The following is a 21,514-nucleotide window of genomic DNA, read 5'->3' as shown; positions in this document are numbered from 1 at the left end:
CCACGGAGCAAATGAGCAACTTGCCGAGGACTGTGGTTAATGTAGGCTGTATGGCCCATATTCAGCTCATCACACAGCTGCTGGGCCAGATGCAGGCAGCACAGGTGAGTGTTCAGTCACTGTCACACAACCACCTCTAAAAGGAAGGCCTAGATGTTGCTTTGGAGATGAAACAATCAACTCATCTTAAAAGGGAAGGACCAGTTTCACCTTCGACAGTGTGCGTGTGTGCCTGTGTGCCTGCATGCAGAGGACTGAAGAGAGACTGGTGGAGGAGACCCACGGGTTGTGGAGGTGGACCTTGAAATGATGAGGAAAGAGAGAGACCTGGACAAAGCACAGGTCGTCTACACCTCAGGTTAGTGTGTGAGAGACATGGAGGCTTGACTGTGGAATCAAACCTCTTGTTTCTACTCCCAAAGGACAATGTTCCCTGTTTCAAATCCAGTGACCTTTACAGACGTGTGTTTTAAACCTCCGTTAAAACATTCCATTGTTCTGGTTGACAGTCAAGTGGAACTCAGACATGCTGTCTGTATTGTCCTTGTCTCTGCCAGGGGATAAGAGCTTTGAGCTGCAGGTGGCAGAGGACCGGCATAAGAAGGTGGTGTGTGTTCTGAAGAAGAGGCTCCAGTGGTATGCTGAGAACCAGGAGCTGCTGGACAGAGACTCTGCCAGACTGAGGGCTGCCACCGCAGACACACACAAACTCACAGAGCAGGTAGGACCCAAACGCAGAGAGCAGGTAGGACCCCAAAGCACAGAGCAGGTAGGACCGCAAAGCACAGAGCAGGTAGGACCCCAAAGCACAGAGCAGGTAGGACCCAAATGCACAAAGCAGGTAGGACCCAAACTCACAGAGCAGGTAGGACCCAAACGCACAGAGCAGGTAGGACCCAAACGCACAGAGCAGGTAGGACCCAAACGCACAGAGCAGGTAGGACCCAAACGCACAGAGCAGGTAGGACCCCAAAGCACAGAGCAGGTAGGACCGCAAAGCACAGAGCAGGTAGGACCCCAAAGCACAGAGCAGGTAGGACCCAAATGCACAAAGCAGGTAGGACCCAAACTCACAGAGCAGGTAGGACCCAAACGCACAGAGCAGGTAGGACCCCAAAGCACAGAGCAGGTAGGACCCCAAAGCACAGATCTGGTAGGACCCAAACGCACAGAGCAGGTAGGACCCAAACGCACAGAGCAGGTAGGGCCCAAAACGCACAGAGCAGGTATGATCCAAACATACAGAGCAGGTAGGACCCAAACGCACAGAGCAGGTTGGACCCAAACTCACAGAGCAGGTAGGACCCCAAACTCACAGAGCAGGTAGGACCCAAACATACAGAGCAGGTAGGACCCAAACGCACAGAGCAGGTAGGACCCAAACGCACAGAGCAGGTAGGACCCAAACGCACAGAGCAGGTAGGACCCAAACTCACAGAGCAGGTAGGACCCCAAAGCACAGAGCAGGTAGGACCCAAACGCACAGAGCAGGTTGGACCCAAACTCACTGAGCAGGTAGGACCCAAACACACAGAGCAGGTAGGACCAAAACGCACAGAGCAGGTAGGACCCAAACGCACAGAGCAGGTAGGACCAACTCAACCTTATTTGAGAGTGTGTATTGTATTACTGTCATTTCCTGTCGGTCAGTATTTTGAATGAAATGTTTGTTCCTCCAATCAGGTGGAAAAGCTGAAGATGGAGGTGGGGAAGAGAGCCAATCAGAGTAAGACTAAAGAGCGAGCTGGAGACGCTAAGAGGATACAGGACCTAGAACGACAGGTGAGTCAGTTGAGAAATATTTCCTGTGTGTGTGCGTGCACGTATCCCTGAATAGCGGCATACCTCTCCTTTCTCTCGTGACTCATGCCATATTTCTGTTCCCCCTCTCCCAGGTGAAGGAGATGGTGAAGACTATCAGACAGAGGAACCCTAACTCCCTCCCAGCGCTCATCTACGCTGCAGCCAACGCACCTACAGTGGAGGAGGATGGAGGGGCCAAGAGCTCCTCGCCCACTCAGACCAGGGCCCTATTGGAGCGGCACATCCAGAGGCTGGAGGCGGAGCTAGAGAGCCATGACGACGAGGTCAAATGCAGCCTCCGAGCCATGGAACAGCAGTACCAGCGGATTAAGGTCTGTCCATACTCTCAGCTGAGTGGCACTGTTATGTACTCATACAACTCTGTGTTACCATTCCCTGTCACTAGCCCTCAGTCCTGTACCAATTAGCACTCTACACATACTTACAGCGACTTACTCCGACATACATGGCCTTGCTGTTAACACAACCACTTCAAACTGCCACTTACAAACACAAAACACTCTGAATGTCCTCTCTCACACAAAGGAAAGATAAGAACAGGGTGATGAGTCCTCGCTGTTCCCCCAGTTCTCTTCATGTCTTTTCAGAGAGGGGTCAGAGGGCAAGTTCCAACAGCCTTGTACAACACTTGAATTGACAGTTCTGTCAGACACTCACGGTGGAGACCTTGGGGATATCAGTGATTCATCCTCTGTAAAATATTTGTCATTTCCAAATGTGTGATGTCATTCGTCTTAATGTTTCATTACACCAACACTGCACATGGGAGAATAAATTAAGTTTTTTTTCAAGAGATGTGTTGAGATCAATAAATTCAATGGATTCAATGGAAATGGAAATACATCCCCTAAATATAAAAGTAGACTAATTTACAGTGTGTGTGGTTGTAGCTCCAGGATGAGCAGCAGATCAGTGATCTGGAGCAGCAGTTCACCCAGAAACACCCGGTCCAGACCGGGTCACCTGGGGTCTGGCAGGCCCAGGTCTGCTCCCTGCAGCAGGAACTGGATCTCCTGAAGGAGAACCATCAGAGTAGAGGGAGAACCCTACAGGCTGAGGTCTACTCCCTACAGGAGCAGCTCACACAACAGGCACAGGTAGGCCTACCTCTCTCTTGTCTACCTGCCTTCTTGTCTACTTAGCCCACCTAAGAGGAAATAAGTCTTAATAATCCTGGAAAATTGTTTTAAATGTATGTAATGTTACCTGGAGCATATGTATTTTATTTGAATAAATTAAATCAGTCTACCACTGAGCCAGAGAGAGCCCCCCGACGCAGTTCGTCCCAGCACCAAGCAGAGACGGCCCTGGGGGTCCGGATAGAGAGACTCAACCCGGAGCTGTCAGCCAAGACCCACAGCGTCCAGGAGCTGTCAGCCAAGACCCACAGCGTTCAGGAGCTGTCAGCCAAGACCCACAGCGTCCAGGAGCTGTCAGCCAAGACCCACAGCGTCCAGGAGCTGTCAGCCAAGACCCACAGCGTCCAGGAGCTGTCAGCCAAGACCCACAGCGTTCAGGAGCTGTCAGCCAAGACCCACAGCGTCCAGGAGCTGTCAGCCAAGACCCACAGCGTCCAGGAGCTGTCAGCCAAGACCCGCAGCGTCCAGGAGCTGTCAGCCAAGACCCACAGCGTCCAGGAGCTGTCAGCCAAGACCCACAGCGTCCAGGAGCAGTCAGCCAAGACCCGCAGCATCCAGGAGCTGTCAGCCAAGACCCACAGCGTCCAAGAGCTGTCAGTCAAGACACGCAGCGTCCAGGAGCTGTCAGCCAAGACCCGCAGCGTCCAGGAGCTGTCAGCCAAGACCCGCAGCGTCCAGGAGCTGTCAGCCAAGACCTGCAGCGTCCAGGAGCTGTCAGCCAAGACCTGCAGCATCCAGGAGCTGTCAGCCAAGACCCGCAGTGTCCAGGAGCTGAGCCACACCGTGGAGAGACTCCAGAGGGAGAGGAAGACCATGCTGTGTGGCCCTGGCCCCAGATCAGAGGGCCGTGTTGGGCCTGGGGAGGGCAGGCGGTAGGCGGCCGGATCCAAAGGACCCATGGTGATGGCTACCCCAGGGGAGAGGGGAGGCACAGTGGGAGAGACCACAACCTTCCCTCCCACTCAGAATGAGGACTACCAGCCCACAGCGTTCTCTGGGAGCCACATCTCAGGGGTGCTGCAGGAGAGCGAGGGGTTAAGGCTGCGTCTGGAGCTACAGAGGACAAGGAGAGGGTGGCACTGCAGGCTGTAGGAGAGGGTGGCACTGCAGGCTGTAGGAGAGGGTGGTACTGCAGGCTGTAGGAGAGGGTGGTACTGCAGGCTGTAGGAGAGGGGGTTACTGCAGGCTGTAGGAGAGGGTGGTACTGCAGGCTGTAGGAGACGGTGGTACTGCAGGCTGTAGGAGACGGTGGTACTGCAGGCTGTAGGAGACGGTGGTACTGCAGGCTGTAGGAGAGGGTGGTACTGCAGGCTGTAGCCGCACAGGCTGAATGCTTTATTTAATGCCACAATAAGTACAAAGGACTCCAGTAGTTCAGTGGTTATAGAGGTGCCTGACTCATTGGTAGAACATTGTTCATTGATAGAACGTCTATCAGACTTTGTGTACAAACACAGTTTCCTCCATACAGACATACTGGAATATTCCTACCTAGCTTATTGTTGATCTTATAATATGAAGAAATAAAAAGTTATCAACATTTTAAGCTAAATGGTTTGATCTGTTTCATCAGCTTCATTGCTTTTTAAATTTAAATACACATGGTTAGCAGATGCCATTGGTCACATACACATGGTTAGCAGATGCCATTGGTCACATACACATGGTTAGCAGATGCCATTGGTCACATACACATGGTTAGCAGATGCCATTGGTCACATACACATGGTTAGCAGATGCCATTGGTCACATACACATGGTTAGCAGATGCCATTGGTCACATACACATGGTTAGCAGATGCCATTGGTCACATACACATGGTTAGCAGATGCCATTGGTCACATACACATGGTTAGCAGATGCCATTGCCAGTATAGCAACAAAAATAAACAAATATTTAACTGGACAAGTCAGAACACATTCTTATTTTCAATGACGGCCTATGAACAGTGGGTGAACTGGTCTAGGAACAGTGGGTGAACTGCCTTGTTCAGGGGTAGAACAATAGATTTTTACTTTGCCAGCTCGGGGATTTGATCTTTCAACGTTTCGGTTACTAGTCCAACACTCTAACCCCCAGGCTACCTGCTGAAATGCTTGTGCTTCTAGTTCCGACAGTGTAGCACTATCAACATGTAATCTAACAATTCCACAACAACTACCTAATACACACAAACTAAGTAAAGGAATGGAATAAGAATATGTACATATAAATATATGGATGAGCAATGACCGAGACGCATAGGCAAGATGCAATAGATGGTATAAAAATACAGTATATACATATGAGTAATGCAAGCTTATTAAAGTGACTAGTGTTCCATTTATTAAAGTGGCCAATGATTTCAAGTCTGTAGGTAGGCCTCTCCTGTTAGTGACGGCTGTTTAACAGTCTGATGGCCTTGAAATAGAAGCTGCTTATCAGTCTCTCGGTCCCTGCTTTGATGCACCTGTACTGACCTCGCCTTCTGGGTGATAGCGGGGTGAACAGGCAGTGGCTTGGGTGGTTGATGTCCTTGATGATCATTTTGGCCTTCCTGTGACATCGGGTACTGTAGGTGTCCTGCCCCCGGTGATGCGTCCAGGAGAGCCTTAAAGGGGCAGTATTTTCGTGAGAAATCTTCTAAGAACAGGATTTTCAAATGAATATGAAAAGCCTATGCTAAAATATGAAAATACTACATGTCATGTCTCAATCTATATCCATCTTACCTCCTATGTTCTTTTGATGTGGATTTGAGAAAAAGATGACAAGTTCAACGGGAAAGTGAGTGTGTTACTGTTTGTAGTGAATCCAGTTGTATCGGGCTGTATTGTGTTAAATGAGGAAGGGCAGCAGAGGTCTAGTAGCAGCTTGGCCTGGCTGTTTCATGACATCACCATATGAAATCTTATCAGCGTCACTAAAATACACAGTCGACCAAGCCATTATCGACACCAAAACGTGAACCTGAGCTGATCATTTGGGTGGTTTTATGTAGTTTTGGCTGCCAGTTTGTGGTGGTTTTGTGCTCTTTTGGCTGCCAGTGTGTGGTGGTTTTGTGTACCTTTGTGTTGTTTTGGGTACATATTTGGGCCAATTAGAAGCACCCTCTGAAACCCTATTTTACACCATATCCTGATGAATTTGTAAGAACTTTTCTTTCATTTTGATTTCTGCGTAAATGAAAAATGTGGCACTGACTCGCACATGGATTGATGTTTCAGCATTGTCTCAATGAAGAGTTCAGCGTTTGGCTAGCCACATGTGACATGCACACACACTTACAAGCCTGCTAGAGTTGGCGGCAGGCGGACGAGCAATATCCACCCTCACGGATGAAGCCTGAACTGGAATGTGAAGCCAGCTGAAGCTGGCTAGCTTTAGAAAATCTTGAGTAAATCTAGCTAACATAGTAGTTACCCCTCTGGAGCGCTGGGTTAGAGGATGCTAGATGATTCATGATGGTGTATCTACTTGTCCTGCAGGGTACAGCAGTATTCAGCAGAGCAGGTGTCCTCGCTCAGGGCTGACCATCAGAGGGAGCTGGAGCGCCTGCTTACCGGCCACGCCCTCGCCCACTCCTCCTCTAAAGTGGCCGAACTGACCAATCAGGTGACCACGCAGGAGGTAAAGGCTCACAATGGACAAATCACATGTGAACTGAAAGTTATTGGTGGTGGTGTTCCAGGTATAACGTATTAACAGGATAAACAGGTGTGTGTTTTTATGAACCTTCAGATCATGGTGCAGCATTTGCGTGACCAGGTGAAGGAACTGCAGGGGACCAAGGATGCTCTGGCTGTGTCCAAGCTGAGGGAGGACACCCTACAGAACCAGGTACTTGTGATTCCAATAACATTTATTGTCCTGTCACACGTTCACAACACACTAGTACTTGAAGTGTCATTGCAAGGAAACAACACAAGGTATTAGAGTGTTGGACTAGTAACCGGAAGGTTTCAAGTTCAAACCACTGAGCTGACTAGGTACAAATCTGTCGTTTTGCCCCTGAACAGGCAGTTAACCCACTGTTCCTAGGCCGTCATTGAAAATAAGAAATTGTTCTTAACTGACTTGCCTAGTTAAATAAAAAATGTATTTATTATGGATCTCCATTAGATTCTGCCAAAGCAGCAGCTACTCTTCCTGGTGTTCAGCAAAATTAAGGCATTTAATACAATTTTCAAACTTTACAATATATTCACAGATTTCACAACACACTGTGTGCCCTCAGGCCCCTACTCCACCACTACCACATATCTACAGTACTAAATGAATGTGTATGTTATCGTGTGTGTATTCATGTCTGCCAATGTTTGTGTTGCTTTACAGTCCCCGCTGTTCCATAAGGTGTTTTTATTTATGTTTTTTAAATCAGATTTTACTGCTTGCGTCAGTTACTTGATGTGTAATAGAGTTCCATGCAGTCATGGCTCTATGTAGTACTGTGTGCCTCCCATAGTCTGTTCTGGACTTGGACTGTGAAGAGACCTCTTGTGGCATGTCTTGTGGGGTATGCATGGGTGTCTGATCTGTGTGCCAGTAGTTTAGACAGACAGCTCGGTGCATTCAACATGTCAATACCTCTCATAAATACAAGTAGTGATGAAGTCAATCTCTCCTCCACTTTGAGTCAGGAGAGATTGACATGCATATTATTAATACCAGCTCTCTGTGTACATCCAAGGTCCAGCCGTGCTGCCCTGTTCTGAGCCAATTGCAATTTTCCTAAGTCCTTTTTGGTGTCACCTGACCACACGACTGAACAGTAGTCAAGGTGCGGCAAAACTAGGGCCTGTAGGACCTGCCTTGTTGATAGTGTTGTTAAGAAGGCAGAGCATCGCTTTAGTATCCAGACCGGACTGTATTTCCTGGGGAAAGCTCAACATTAATGTTTGCTTCATCTCTTTAACGCTCTGTTTAGCTGACAAGACTGTTGGAGGAGCTGAAGCAGGCCAAGGAGTGCCAGAGCTCAGACACTTCACTAGCCTGGAGAGAAAGATCCACAGCATGGAGCTACGACACACTCAGAGGGAGAAAGAGCTCCAGCAGGTGAACACACACACAGAGAGAGGAAGAAAGAGCTGCTGCAGGTAAATACACACACACACTGAATAACACGTATGCCCACGGTGCCATCCTGCAGGTGATAGGTCAGACTCGGCTGGTAGTGGAGGATGAGCAGCAGTCTGAGGTGGAGCGTTGGAGGAGGCTGGCTCAGGGGAAGACCGGGGAGGTCTTCCGTCTGGAACTGGACTCTATCCTGGACGTCTTGAGAGAACTTCAGAGACACGGAGTGGTCATCCCTGCTCCAGACCGGGCTTCTGCTGTACCCTTCAGCTGGAGGACCTGAAACATGGGACATAGGCTCTTTCTAATTACTTACAAATCTGTCCTCACCTTGACCAGGCAAAAGCCAGCCTAATGATGAGCTTCCACTATTTCAGTTAAGTGTTTTTTATTCAATGCAGGGGAGAAGACGAGGAGAGGGCAAATTTGAAAACAATTCACACAACCTTTAGGAGAACCAATCATTGTGCTGAACAATCAGGTTATTTATTTTTGTAGATTTGTATTTTTATACTTGATCATTGGAATTTATTTTAAGTTATTTAATGCATGTTAGAAAAATAAAGGACCTTTTGTATAATTTTTTCCTGTGTGTTTTGAATTTGTAACGTGTGTTCAGTAAAGCACACAGATGAAACATCTCAAAGGTGACTAACTAATTATTCAAATTCATACAATTTGAAATTGGCCTATTGTTATGCCCAAGTTGTGGGTTGTTGCTACACATTAACATATCATCAAATATGTATTATTTTTTTTATTTAACCAGGCAAGTCAGTTAAGAACAAATTCTTATTTACAATGACGGCCTACCGAGGAACAATGGGTTAACTGCCTTTTTCAGGGGCAGAACGGCAGATTTTTTACCTTCTCAGCTCGAGGATTCGAACCAGAAACCTTTCGGTTACTGGCCCAACACTCTAACCACTAGGGTACCTGCCGTTGTATTAGCATAACAACTGACAAGAAACAATCCCAGGTGTTTCCTGTGAACCCAGCCCAGGTGTCTCCTGTGAACCCAGCCCAGGTGTTTCCTGTGAACCCAGCCCAGGTGTTTCCTGTGAACCCAGCCCAGGTGTTTCCTGTGAACCCAGCCCAGGTGTCTCCGGTGAACCCAGCCCAGGTGTCTCCTGTGAACCCAGCCCAGGTGTTTCCTGTGAACCCAGCCCAGGTGTTTCCTGTGAACCCAGCCCAGGTGTTTCCTGTGAACCCAGCCCAGGTGTTTCCTGTGAACCCAGCCCAGGTGTTTCCTGTGAACCCAGCCCAGGTGTTTCCTGTGAACCCAGCCCAGGTGTCTCCGGTGAACCCAGCCCAGGTGTCTCCTGTGAACCCAGCCCAGGTGTTTCCTGTGAACCCAGCCCAGGTGTTTCCTGTGAACCCAGCCCAGGTGTCTCCGGTGAACCCAGCCCAGGTGTCTCCTGTAAACCCAGCCCAGGTGTCTCCGGTGAACCCAGCCCAGGTGTCTCCTGTGAACCCAGCCCAGGTGTCTCCTGTGAACCCAGCCCAGGTGTCTCCTGTGAACCCAGCCCAGGTGTCTCCGGTGAACCCAGCCCAGGTGTTTCCTGTGAACCCAGCCCAGGTGTTTCCTGTGAACCCAGCCCAGGTGTCTCCTGTGAAACCAGCCCAGGTGTTTCCTGTGAACCCAGCCCAGGTGTTTCCTGTGAACCCAGCCCAGGTGTCTCCTGTGAACCCAGCCCAGGTGTCTCCGGTGAACCCAGCCCAGGTGTTTCCTGTGAACCCAGCCCAGGTGTCTCCTGTGAACCCAGCCCAGGTGTTTCCTGTGAACCCAGCCCAGGTGTTTCCTGTGAACCCAGCCCAGGTGTCTCCTGTGAACCCAGCCCAGGTGTCTCCGGTGAACCCAGCCCAGGTGTTTCCTGTGAACCCAGCCCAGGTGTTTCCTGTGAACCCAGCCCAGGTGTCTCTGGTGAACCCAGCCCAGGTGTTTCCTGTGAACCCAGCCCAGGTGTTTCCTGTGAACCCAGCCCAGGTGTCTCCGGTGAACCCAGCCCAGGTGTTTCCTGTGAACCCAGCCCAGGTGTCTCCGGTCAACCCAGCCCAGGTGTCTCCTGTGAACCCAGCCCAGGTGTCTCCTGTGAACCCAGCCCAGGTGTCTCCGGTGAACCCAGCCCAGGTGTCTCCTGTAAGCCCAGCCCAGGTGTCTCCTGTGAACCCAGCCCAGGTGTTTCCTGTGAACCCAGCCCAGGTGTTTCCTGTGAACCCAGCCCAGGTGTTTCCTGTGAACCCAGCCCAGGTGTCTCCTGTGAACCCAGCCCAGGTGTTTCCTGTGAACCCAGCCCAGGTGTTTCCTGTGAACCCAGCCCAGGTGTTTCCTGTGAACCCAGCCCAGGTGTTTCCTGTGAACCCAGCCCAGGTGTCTCCGGTGAACCCAGCCCAGGTGTTTCCTGTGAACCCAGCCCAGGTGTCTCCTGTGAACCCAGCCCAGGTGTCTCCTGTAAACCCAGCCCAGGTGTCTCCGGTGAACCCAGCCCAGGTGTCTCCTGTGAACCCACCCAGGTGTCTCCTGTAAGCCCAGCCCAGGTGTCTCCGGTGAACCCAGCCCAGGTGTCTCCTGTAAACCCAGCCCAGGTGTCTCCGGTGAACCCAGCCCAGGTGTCTCCGGTCAACCCAGCCCAGGTGTCTCCAGTGAAGCCAGCCCAGGTGTCTCCGGTGAACCCAGCCCAGGTGTCTCCGGTGAACCCAGCCCAGGTGTCTCCGGTGAACCCAGCCCAGGTGTCTCCTGTGAACCCAGCCCAGGTGTCTCCGGTGAACCCAGCCCAGGTGTCTCCGGTGAACCCAGCCCAGGTGTCTCCGGTGAACCCAGCCAAGGTGTCTCCGGTGAACCCAGCCCAGGTGTCTCCGGTGAACCCAGCCCAGGTGTCTCCGGTCAACCCAGCCCAGGTGTCTCCGGTGAACCCAGCCCAGGTGTCTCCGGTGAACCCAGCCCAGGTGTCTCCGGTGAACCCAGCCCAGGTGTCTCCGGTGAACCCAGCCCAGGTGTCTCCGGTGAACCCAGCCCAGGTGTCTCCTGTGAACCCAGCCCAGGTGTCTCCTGTGAACCCAGCCCAGGTGTCTCCGGTGAACCCAGCCCAGGTGTCTCCGGTCAACCCAGCCCAGGTGTCTCCGGTTAACCCAGCCCAGGTGTCTCAATAATAATATTAGGTTTATTCTTCCCTGGTCTAATTCTTAGAATTTAGAGGATTGTAAAGGAAATTGCATCAAACACAGCAGGGATTTTAAAGTTCTACTCAAGTCTCCTTTTCAACTCATTTACATAACAAAAGGCACATCTCAATAGGTGGTCCATGTAAGTCATTACATAGCACAAATGGGGGGTTTGGCCTTCCCTCTTTTGTTCTCTATTGCTACTCAATTTTTTCTCAAGCAAGGGGGGGGGCTGATGACATCACATCAAACCAACTCCTTGAATACAATAGTCCTGTCTAAAAAACACTATTTTGCTCAATGTATTTTAGTGTGTACTTTACTGTATTTATACTTGGGATATTGCTTTTCGAAAGGGAAAATTAAAAACAAATTTCTGGAGGACGTCTTAAAATCCTGTAAAAGCGATAATAGTGAAACAATTCATCATCTTCAGAATTAGAACTTTACTCTATTTTGTGGTTCCAAGGTACTTTGAAATGGTTATATAATGAACACAATCAGCTGGCGTTGAAATAGTTTTATTAGTTACAACCTTCTATAGACTTGGCAGACGAGATCTTGATATGACATGTAGGTAAAGCATTGACAGGAGCGACACATGGTATATAAAAAGTAAGGTGTTTATAGTGATTAACAGGTGTGCTACAATTAGTACTGAACAAGGACAGCATTCCGACTGCTGTTGAATTGAAAACCCAAAAGAAGAGTCTTGCCTTTCTGGTACATTTTGGTTGTTGTATCAAATTCCCCTTACCTCTTCTGTTGTCTCCATCCCCTTAACTGATTCCTGGAAGGCCTCCACCACTATACGGGGGGACCGAGTGGCGCAGCATCACTACAGACCCAGGTTCGATTCTGGGATGTATCACAACAGGCCGTTATCGGGGGTCCTATAGGGTGGCGCACAATTGGCCCAGCATTGTCCGGGTTAGGGGAGGATTTGGCCGTGGTGTAAATTAGAATTTGTTCTTAACTGACTTGCCTAGTTAAATAAAAAAACATTTGAATCAACTTGATGAAGCTGGACTTCCAGTTTAGCGTTAAGATGTGACGTGACAAGTTCTGGCTCTGCGTAGGCAACCTTGTTGACATAAAGATCACATATGTATATTTAACATTTAAATGTTTATATATTTGGAATGTACAGTATTTTAGCCTGAACCAAATCTGAACAGAAAGAAAATGTCAGGAGGTACAGTTACTGTAGGAGGATCCATAATAATCCAGAATGTCCTCACAGTGGAGGTGGTGTGGGAAGCTGGAACCACAGCCTAATTAGGAGAGCTTGCACTGTACATGACTGGCACAACACAGAATGTTAGATTAGGACCTTGACACAACTCTCTCTATATAAGGCTGGTGAGTCCTGTGATGTCCCCATAATTATCTATAATGTCCTAACGGAGGTGGGTGTGAGAAGTAAGCAGGACCCTAGTCTATTGTGTGATGGGCAGGACAGTCCGTCTTCTGAAGGGCACTAAGTGGCCGATGACACTCCCCCACTAGGATGATTGACGGTTCCCCCAGTCAATCGTGTGAAGGACACTATGGGAATGACGCTACCCCTCCGGGATGATTGGCGGCACCCCAGGAAGTAGAGAGGACCTTAGTCCATCATGTGATGTGAACTGTGGGGCCAATGACACTCCCCCTCCATGATGATTGGCGGCTCCCCCAACAGCAGATCGTCCGCCCCCAGGGTGGAGCAGTGCTCGGAGTTCACAACGTTAGGGATGTTGAAGTGGGACAGGGACATTGCCTCTCTGTGGTCAGTCCGGTTCCCCCCCAACATGGCAGCCCCTTGCAGGGCACGGGTGACACCTACTTCCATCCCCCCCTCCTCTGGGCTGCCTGACCTGCCTCGCCCTGGCCCCTGGACAAGCCCTCCTCTGGGTGCTCCCAAAACTCGTGCCCCAGCTCTAGGCCTGGACCCCTCCTGGGCCTGTTCCTCATTGACGTAGCAGTGGAAGAGGGAGCGGCTGAGAGAGGAGTCCAGTAAGGGGCGATGGAGGCAGGGCCGGTTGTCAGGGTCTGCAGGGGGGAGGAGGTCCTCCACACAGCTGGTCAGACGAACACGCTTCTTACAGGGCTCAGCTCCTCTAGACGGGGGACAGTTGAGGACCAGGAGTGTATTAGAAGAGAAATAGGTGTGACTACCTCACAATTAAAAGTGAAAAACATAAACTGCCTTAATCAGAATCAGGGAGGACAGGGAGAGGGAAGAAAGAGACATGTATGGTAGGTAAGAGAGGACAGGGAGAGGGAAGAAAGGGCAGGGAGAGGGAAGAAAGAGACATGTATGGTAGGTAAGGGAGGACAGGGAGAGGAAAGAAAGAGACATGTATGGTAGGTAAGGGAGGACAGGGAGAGGGAAGAAAGAGACATGGATGGTAGGTAAGAGAGGACAGGGAGAGGGAAGAAAGAGACATGTATGGTAGGTAAGGGAGGACAGGGAGAGGGAAGAAAGAGACATGTATGGTAGGTAAGAGAGGACAGGGAGAGAGAAGAAAGAGACATGTATGGTAGGTAAGGGAGGACAGGGAGAGGGAAGAAAGAGACATGTATGGTAGGTAAGGGAGGACAGGGAGAGGGAAGAAAGAGACATGTATGGTAGGTAAGGGAGGACAGGGAGAGGGAAGAAAGAGACATGTATGGTAGGTAAGAGAGGACAGGGAGAGAGAAGAAAGAGACATGTATGGTAGGTAAGGGAGGACAGGGAGAGGGAAGAAAGAGACATGTATGGTAGGTAAGAGAGGACAGGGAGAGGGAAGAAAGAGACATGTATGGTAGGTAAGGGAGGACAGGGAGAGGGAAGAAAGAAACATGTATGGTAGGTAAGGGAGGACAGGGAGAGGGAAGAAAGAGACATGTATGGTAGGTAAGGGAGGACAGGGAGAGGGAAGAAAGAGACATGTATGGTAGGTAAGGGAGGACAGGGAGAGGGAAGAAAAAGACATGTATGGTAGGTAAGGGAGGACAGGGAGAGGGAAGAAAGAGACATGTATGGTAGGTAACGGAGGGTATCATGTATTCCCTTTTGGGGAGTATGACTCTTCATTCATGCTCAAACAAACAAGTCTTTGGATTGAATAATCAATGCATGTTTAGAAAGAGCTGTGTGTTGATTGTCCGTGCGCTAAATCTGTGTATATTGGCACTCGTGTATATTGGCTCAACACCATATTTCTATCCTCTTAGCAGGTGTCTTTGTTTTTTGGCTTTAGCTCAGCTCAGTATATAGCTGCATTAAAGCAGGCAGAGAGAGAGAAAGGGAGGAAGAGAGAAAGCTGAGTAAATGGATGTCATGGCGTTGGACTAGAGCAGTGGAGCGCTGTGATCAGCAGACCTGGGAGGTTAACAGGCTTGGCCCTGGTGGGGCCCCTTGAGGCCCCCCAATTCAAATGTTTTGCCCCAGTTATTGGCCTTTTGACCAATCCTATCAGATCTTTTCACATCAGATCTTATTCAGAGCTGATCTAAATGATAAAACTACCAATTAGTGAAAATAAAATCAGAATTGGGATGAAGAGAAGAAGAGAAGCCTGATGTATTCTCAACACACCCATGCACACACACACACACACACACACACACACACACACACACACACACACACACACACACACACACACACACACACACACACACACACACACACACACACACACACACACACACACACACACACACACACACACACACACACACGCGCACACACACACACACACACACACACACACACTGGGCTACAATTGGAAATGCAAGACTTAGAGGGAGACTCTTTCATTTGTTGTTATAGTCACACACACAGACAGATTTCCAGCCTTAACTAGTTGGTCCCATTAAATGCATTAACTGCCAGCTTGCATGCTGTGCTGTGGTCCTGCAAAAGATATAGCCTGGGAAGTATCAAGGTAGAGCAGCATGCTGATCTTTCTCTCTGCTATTATTCTGACATTTCACATTCTTAAAAAAAAGTGGTGATCCTAACTGACCTAAAACAGGGACTTTTTACTAGGATTAAATGTCAGGAATTGTGAAAAACTGAGTTTAAATGTATTTGGCTGAGGTGTAATGTATGTAAACTTCCGACTTCAACTGTAGGTGTCTTAACCAGCCATAAAAAAAAACACAATATATGTCACAACAGGTTTAAGTATATGCGTCATGACAGTGCTATGACCATATTATGACAGGTTATGAGAAGTTATGTCAGCTCTCATGACATTATGACATGGTTATGACTGTGTAATAACATGTAACGACACTGGGTGTTAAGTGAAGCGTTACCACATAATTGCATAAAATTATAAACATCATAAACTTTGATCTTGTACTTTTTCAAGTAAATGTATTGATCTGTCAACAAAATGTCTTGATGCTTCCCATAAACACATAGTTGAAAGCTACAGACTTGCACTGTCTTTTGTGGTTAATCTGCTGCCGTTCCTGATATCGCACGGCAAAGCAATGCACAAGTTGGATCCACAGCATGCGGCACACAGCACACACCGACCGCAGCCTCGTTCGGTAGATGAGCTGCAGCGGTGCGGCTTGCCTACCATTGAAATGAATGGACTTCCGCCGGAACGCATACAGTCTACCGCAGTATGTTTGCACAAGGCTAGAGAGAGAGAGATGAGGGGAGTGGGAGAGAGACAGGGTACAGAGGGAGGCAGAAGAGCGGGACCACCAAGGGAGAGATCTATGACTGAAAAGGAGAAAGACAGGATAAAGAGAGGTGCAGAGGATGGCAGAGAAACTAATAGTAAGAAAAAAAGAGGGAGCTGACAGAGAGAGAGAGAGAGAGAGAGAGAGAGAGAGAGAGAGAGAGAGAGAGAGAGCACAGTGTGCAAATGAGACATATGCTACAGCCATGAATACAAGGGAAGAGGGCTGCTGATAAACAGAATCAGAATCCTTTACTAAGAAGTCATCAAACATCAGAGTGCACTGAGACTGGGAGGGAGAATTGTCTCATTTACAGAGAAGAAAACCGAGAGATACTCTGAACCAGGCGCTCTCTGTGGTGCTGAAGCAGAACTAACCAGTCTGTGTAAGGCTCTGCCACTAACACGCCTGGTGCTGTCCATGGTGCTGGAAAGAAAGTACCAAAAAACTTGGAATATGAACAGCCACACTGCCAATGTTATTTGCCTGGTGTGGTAAATAATTGTGCATGCTAAGAAACCGTCCATGCTGCTGAACCACCACTAATAAGCATGGTGCTGTTCATGGACCTGAAAAGCACCATGAAACTTGGAACATGAACCAGTCACACTGTCTGCCATTTACCTACTGTGGTAAATAATTGTGCACATGTTAAGAGGCACTGGAAGTTGGTGGATTGCTAAGTAATTCACTTGATTGACATGTGATGGCTGGTTGATAAGGAGACTCACTCGGGATGTGGAGCTCCTGTCTTGGTGAGAAGAGTCAGGACAAAGAACATGAAGATGACAAAGACAGCCAGGCCCACCCAGAAGCTTATCACGATGGAGTCTGCAACACAACAAGACTTGATTGATAGGTCAAATACATATTTTAGTTCCAATGTATAGTAGGTCATTATATCTATAGAATGACAAAAACAACAGTATTTTAAGCACAATGAGATGGAGAGGAGAGAGAACTATGAAAATGTATTATACTCCAAGTGTCTAGACTGAGGTGACATTGATTGGTGCATGTTAACCTAGAGGAAAAGGAAATGTATTGATTGAGTGTGTCTACTGTTAAAAGACTGACACACATGCAGGCCTAAACAAGGAACCCCCTTACTCAGACACTCAGCATTGAGTTACTTATATTTCTCTGCAGGGTTTACACTCTAAGGCGGCCCCCTCCTCTCTCTATATATCTCTCATAAACCACACACATACCCTCTACCTATTTGTCATTATGAAGAATATCGGCTATACTTAACTCTAACTTCTAGCCACAAATATGAATGTGATGCAATGAGCCATGGTAATTCTCACGCATAAATACATGCACACATGATTTAATTACAGTTCACTTCTACAATAAAGTAATGCATACATAACGCAGAGAAGATGGGTGAAAGGGGTGGAGGGGCAGCACAGGACTGTAAACTGAGATCCTGTATTTACATCGGTGCGCTTTGAGTCCCTCGAACGAAACAGGCTCATCATCGTCGTAATATTCATACGTCCACTTGTAGTCCGGGTCCGGAGCGTTTCCGCCTGATAGATTTGAATGGTTAAACTCAGACATCTCCAAAAAGATCCAAGAGCGCAGGCGGACTAAAAACAACAAAAAGGGATAACGTTAAATACAACACCGCATTGTACAAAACAATTTCAAGTAATGGTCATCAGTAGATGCGCAAGCTTCAGTCATTGGACAATGTTGGTGGGTGCGTGCGCAGTGAGACTGGTTTATTCCCCCACAACAATCATTTTTTTAATCTAGCGAAGTGGTCGAGGATTTCTGAGGTATACTAAACTTCACCACGCAGCTGTGCGCTTACACTGCGTGCACTCTCTCTCTCTCTCTGGATTCGGAACGAGGGTGCGCCTCTCCATTGACATCATCTTGAATTGCTTTCGGACTCGCGCGCTTGGTTAGGATGCGCAGAGCAATAAAGAGTTGGAGGGCTGTTAAATGGAGGGAGATAGCTAGGATATGTAGTCTACACTTTTAGAAGAAAGGGACTGCGACGTGGAGTGATCTTATCAATTTTCCATCGATGAAAATATTTATGCAAAGGCACTAGTGGCTTTTAAGACGTTCTGGATCTGTGTTTTGGAATACTGTCAATAATCCATCATGTTCACAGGTCAAGCATACTCTTATTTTATTGTCACGAAAACAGAGTGAAATTGAAGCAGCAGAATCCAGGCTATTATTAATCTAAGGTTAATTAAACACTTAATTAATCAGTGGATGTTTGAAAAGGGATGATTTCAGAAGAGACATTTAATTATTCTCTCTTTGTTCACCATTGTTTTATTTAAGGATTAAATATACCGCAGGCAGTGAAGATGAACTGAGTTGATGCACAAGACAATCAAGGGCTTTTGAATATATTAATTCAGGATCGGTGTTCCGTCCACGTAACAAGAACATTTCCCAGGACATAGACATATCTGATATTGGCAGAAAGCTTAAATTCTTGTTAATCTAACTGCACTGTCCAATTTACAGTAGCTATTACAGTGAAATAATACCATGCTATTGTTTGAGGAGAGTTAACAGTTTTGAACGTGAAAAGTTATTAATAAACCAATTAGGCACATTTGGGTAGTCTTGATACAAAGTTTTGAATAGAAATGCAATGGTTTATTAGTTACTAAAACTTTGCACATACACTGCTGGCATCTAGTGGACAAAATCTAAATTCCAACTGGGCTGGAATAATATATTATGGCCTTTCTCTTGCATTTCAAAGATGGTACAAAAAAATAAAAATAAATGTTTTTTCTTCTTTGTATTATCTTTTACCAGATCTAATGTGTTATATTCTTATATTCTCCATTCCTTTCACATTTCCTCAAACATCAAAGTGTTTCCTTTCAAATGGTATTAAGAATATGCATATCCTTGCTTCAGGGCCTGAGCTACAGGCAGTTAAATTTGGGTATGTCATTTTAGGCGAAAATTTGGTAAAAGGGGCGGAACTTTAAGCTATATATTTTGAGCTGAAAATGGAACATTCACTTTAAAATTGGCGTAGGCCTATCATTGTAGTGCATGTAAAAGATGCAAAAAAAACATTTGGAAAAGATCAATCTAGAAGAAATTATGTTTACACTGGGTGAACTCACATTACAGTTACAGTAAGATAACAATTTTCACTTTGAATGGCCTCGGGCTGATCATTATAGTACACATTCTTAACCCTGAGGCATCATGTCCATGCCTCTAATTGATCCCCTAGAGGGTCAAGACTAAAGAGAAATCCCTATGTCTGAAATGATCAACAGCCTACCTAAGCAACTTCTCAAAGATAATGAGACATTTATCAAAGCAGCCACATATAAAAACAGTTTACTGTAGGCAATATGAAAGATACTTAGTAAATGCTCTGGTCCCCTTTTACAGTTCAAATATGCCAGCAGATTATTGACTATATCTGGCCAACATGGCTATACTGCATGTGTGTAACCCTGTGTGAATGGCAGGTCAGGTGTGCTATTCTATTGAGTCATCCTTCCAGACCTGCAGGCCAGTGTTTAGCTCTTATTAACCAGAGCTCAGGGACACAACACACACACACACACACACACACACACACACACACACACACACACACACACACACTCTGCTACAGCTAATTGGACCACAGAACATCAGTACAATATAATTGTACAATGCACCAGGGATATAGATCTGGTAGGTACGCCCTGAGCTGAATATTTAATTAGATTCACAAAAACATGGTGTCATATAAACTAGTTATAGACTACTGTTAACCATGCTTGTTAAATATGACCTTCAGGAGAACACATGTGGATCAGGGTTTTCAGTGCCGTTCTGATACTCTTTCATGACCGATAGCACATAGATAATGATTGATTCCTCAAGGATCATGGCCAATTCCCTCAAAACTTGGTCATGCCTCCATCTTATTTTTTCTAGGGAGAGGACAACAATGCACTGTTAAAACATTCTCCATGGCACCAGGTTTGTTGCAGAGAGGTGTGTTTGGGTTTTCAGTGAGGCCCCACCTGTGTAAGTTAGTGAGGGATGGGAGCACATCATAGACAGATCTTAAAGGGAACTGGATTCTGGCAGGTTCCATCCGCTACAGCTCATCCCAAGAGACTCCAGGCTCCCAACCTCACTGCTTTGGCCCTTCTCTGCTCCTCCATTTGATTGACTTCCTGCTGCACCAGGTGCCTCCCTTCAAGGGTGTTGGCTTTGGCCCTGCATGTGGTTTTCGTTGCTTCAAGGCAGATGTTCCCCATTTTTCTTCCAGCAGCATACCACCCTGCATCCCACTGCTGGCTTGCCTCTGAAGCTCAGCAGGGTTGGTCCTAGCTGCTCTTTGGATGGAAGACCAGATGCTGCTGGAGGTGGTGTTGGTGGGCCAGTACAAGGCACTCTTTCCTCTTGTCTAAAAAAATATCCCAATGCCCCATTGCCCTGTGTAGGGTGCCATCTTTCGGATGGGACGTTAAACGTCCCTGTGTAGGGTGTCCTGACTCACTGTAGTCACTAAAGATCCCATGGCACTTATTGTAAGAGTAGGAGTGTTAATCCCGGTGTCCTGACTATATTCCCAATCTGGCCCTCATACCATCACGGTCACCTAATCATCCCCAGCTTCCAATTGGCTCACTCATGCCTCCTCTCAACAGGTCATTGCTGTAAATGAGTATGTGTGCTCAGTCAACATACCTGGTAAAATATATATATCTTTTTTTAAATACTACAAAAATGTCACTGTGCTTCAGCCTGTTTTGACAGCTTTGGTGGCAGACCACTTTCTTTGTGTCCTGAACTCAATCATGGCCCCTTGTATCTTCAGGTCTTTGGAGTCCCCGAGGATCATCACCAGCTGGCCTTTACCACTGTGAATCCTACAGTGATGAGATTGGTAGTTGGAGCTTTGCTATTCTACTGTACAGACCCTGTTGGGGAACAATCAGAATTGGTTGGTAACATAGGTAAGATGTTTTATATTCATGATATGTTCATGAGTTATTTCTCATAAGAATGTATTTTGTTGTACTATAGTGGTGGCCATTGGCATTTATCTGTTCTCTGTCAGGACTAAGTTGCTTGGGCCGCAGAGAGGGGAGAGGTCAAGGTGTCATCATGTGTAAACATATCTTTTGCTCCACTGTGTCTGTGTGCCAGTCACTCCCTACTTTTCCCATCGGGGAGAGGAGGATGGCAGTGTCTGGAATCATTCTATGCTCCCTCTTTTGTTGCTCCTATCTTGCCCTATAGCCTCACTCTCCTATCCGTGAGCTTGTCCAGGATTGGTTGTATTTAGAATTGGTTGTATCTAAATGACAATTTGATATATATCATAGGGTGGGGGTAATGTCTTGGTACCATTTTGTACCAAGGACGAAATAAGAGCTTTGTTTAGGAGACCAAACTGAACGATAATTTATAGCCAACTCTGTCTGGCTAGGGGATACTCCTACCTGAAGTAAAGCATTTCTTTGTGTAAGTTCCTAAGACCTGTGGTTTGTCATGTCGTCTAGGGGGGGGGGGTGGATCTTTGCTATAAAGGATCCCATTTGCCATTATGTTGGGACTCTCAACTTTTCATTAGAGATACTGAACTGTTGAAAGTCAAAATGCTATTGCAAAAGCTTAATTATTATTAAAGGTGAAGATTAAGCATAACTC

The 21,514-nt window shown here is 47.3% G+C and overlaps 1 protein-coding gene and 1 pseudogene across 1 annotated transcript; one reads left to right on the top strand and one right to left on the bottom strand.

Annotated features, from left to right (window-relative positions):
* The window catches only part of LOC135523033 (centrosomal protein of 162 kDa-like), a 31,371-nt pseudogene extending 22,824 nt beyond the window's left edge, over nt 1-8,547 (top strand).
* A 3,144-nt stretch (nt 8,548-11,691) lies between these two features.
* Nucleotides 11,692-17,712, bottom strand: LOC135522060 (melanocortin-2 receptor accessory protein 2A-like). The gene is made up of 3 exons (XM_064947976.1): nt 17,296-17,712; nt 16,585-16,684; nt 11,692-13,281 (listed from the first exon to the last, which is right to left on the bottom strand). The coding sequence occupies exons 1-3, from the start codon at nt 17,417-17,419 to the stop codon at nt 12,789-12,791; spliced, it is 717 nt and encodes a 238-aa protein (XP_064804048.1). The 5' UTR covers nt 17,420-17,712; the 3' UTR covers nt 11,692-12,788.
* Between the last annotated feature and the right edge of the window lie 3,802 nt (nt 17,713-21,514).

Source organism: Oncorhynchus masou, chromosome 30, assembly GCF_036934945.1.
Source record: "Oncorhynchus masou masou isolate Uvic2021 chromosome 30, UVic_Omas_1.1, whole genome shotgun sequence".
In the NCBI taxonomy this organism is placed as follows: domain Eukaryota; kingdom Metazoa; phylum Chordata; class Actinopteri; order Salmoniformes; family Salmonidae; genus Oncorhynchus; species Oncorhynchus masou.
Note: the sequence above shows the minus strand (reverse complement) of the source record. Positions and strands in the feature narration are given on the sequence as shown.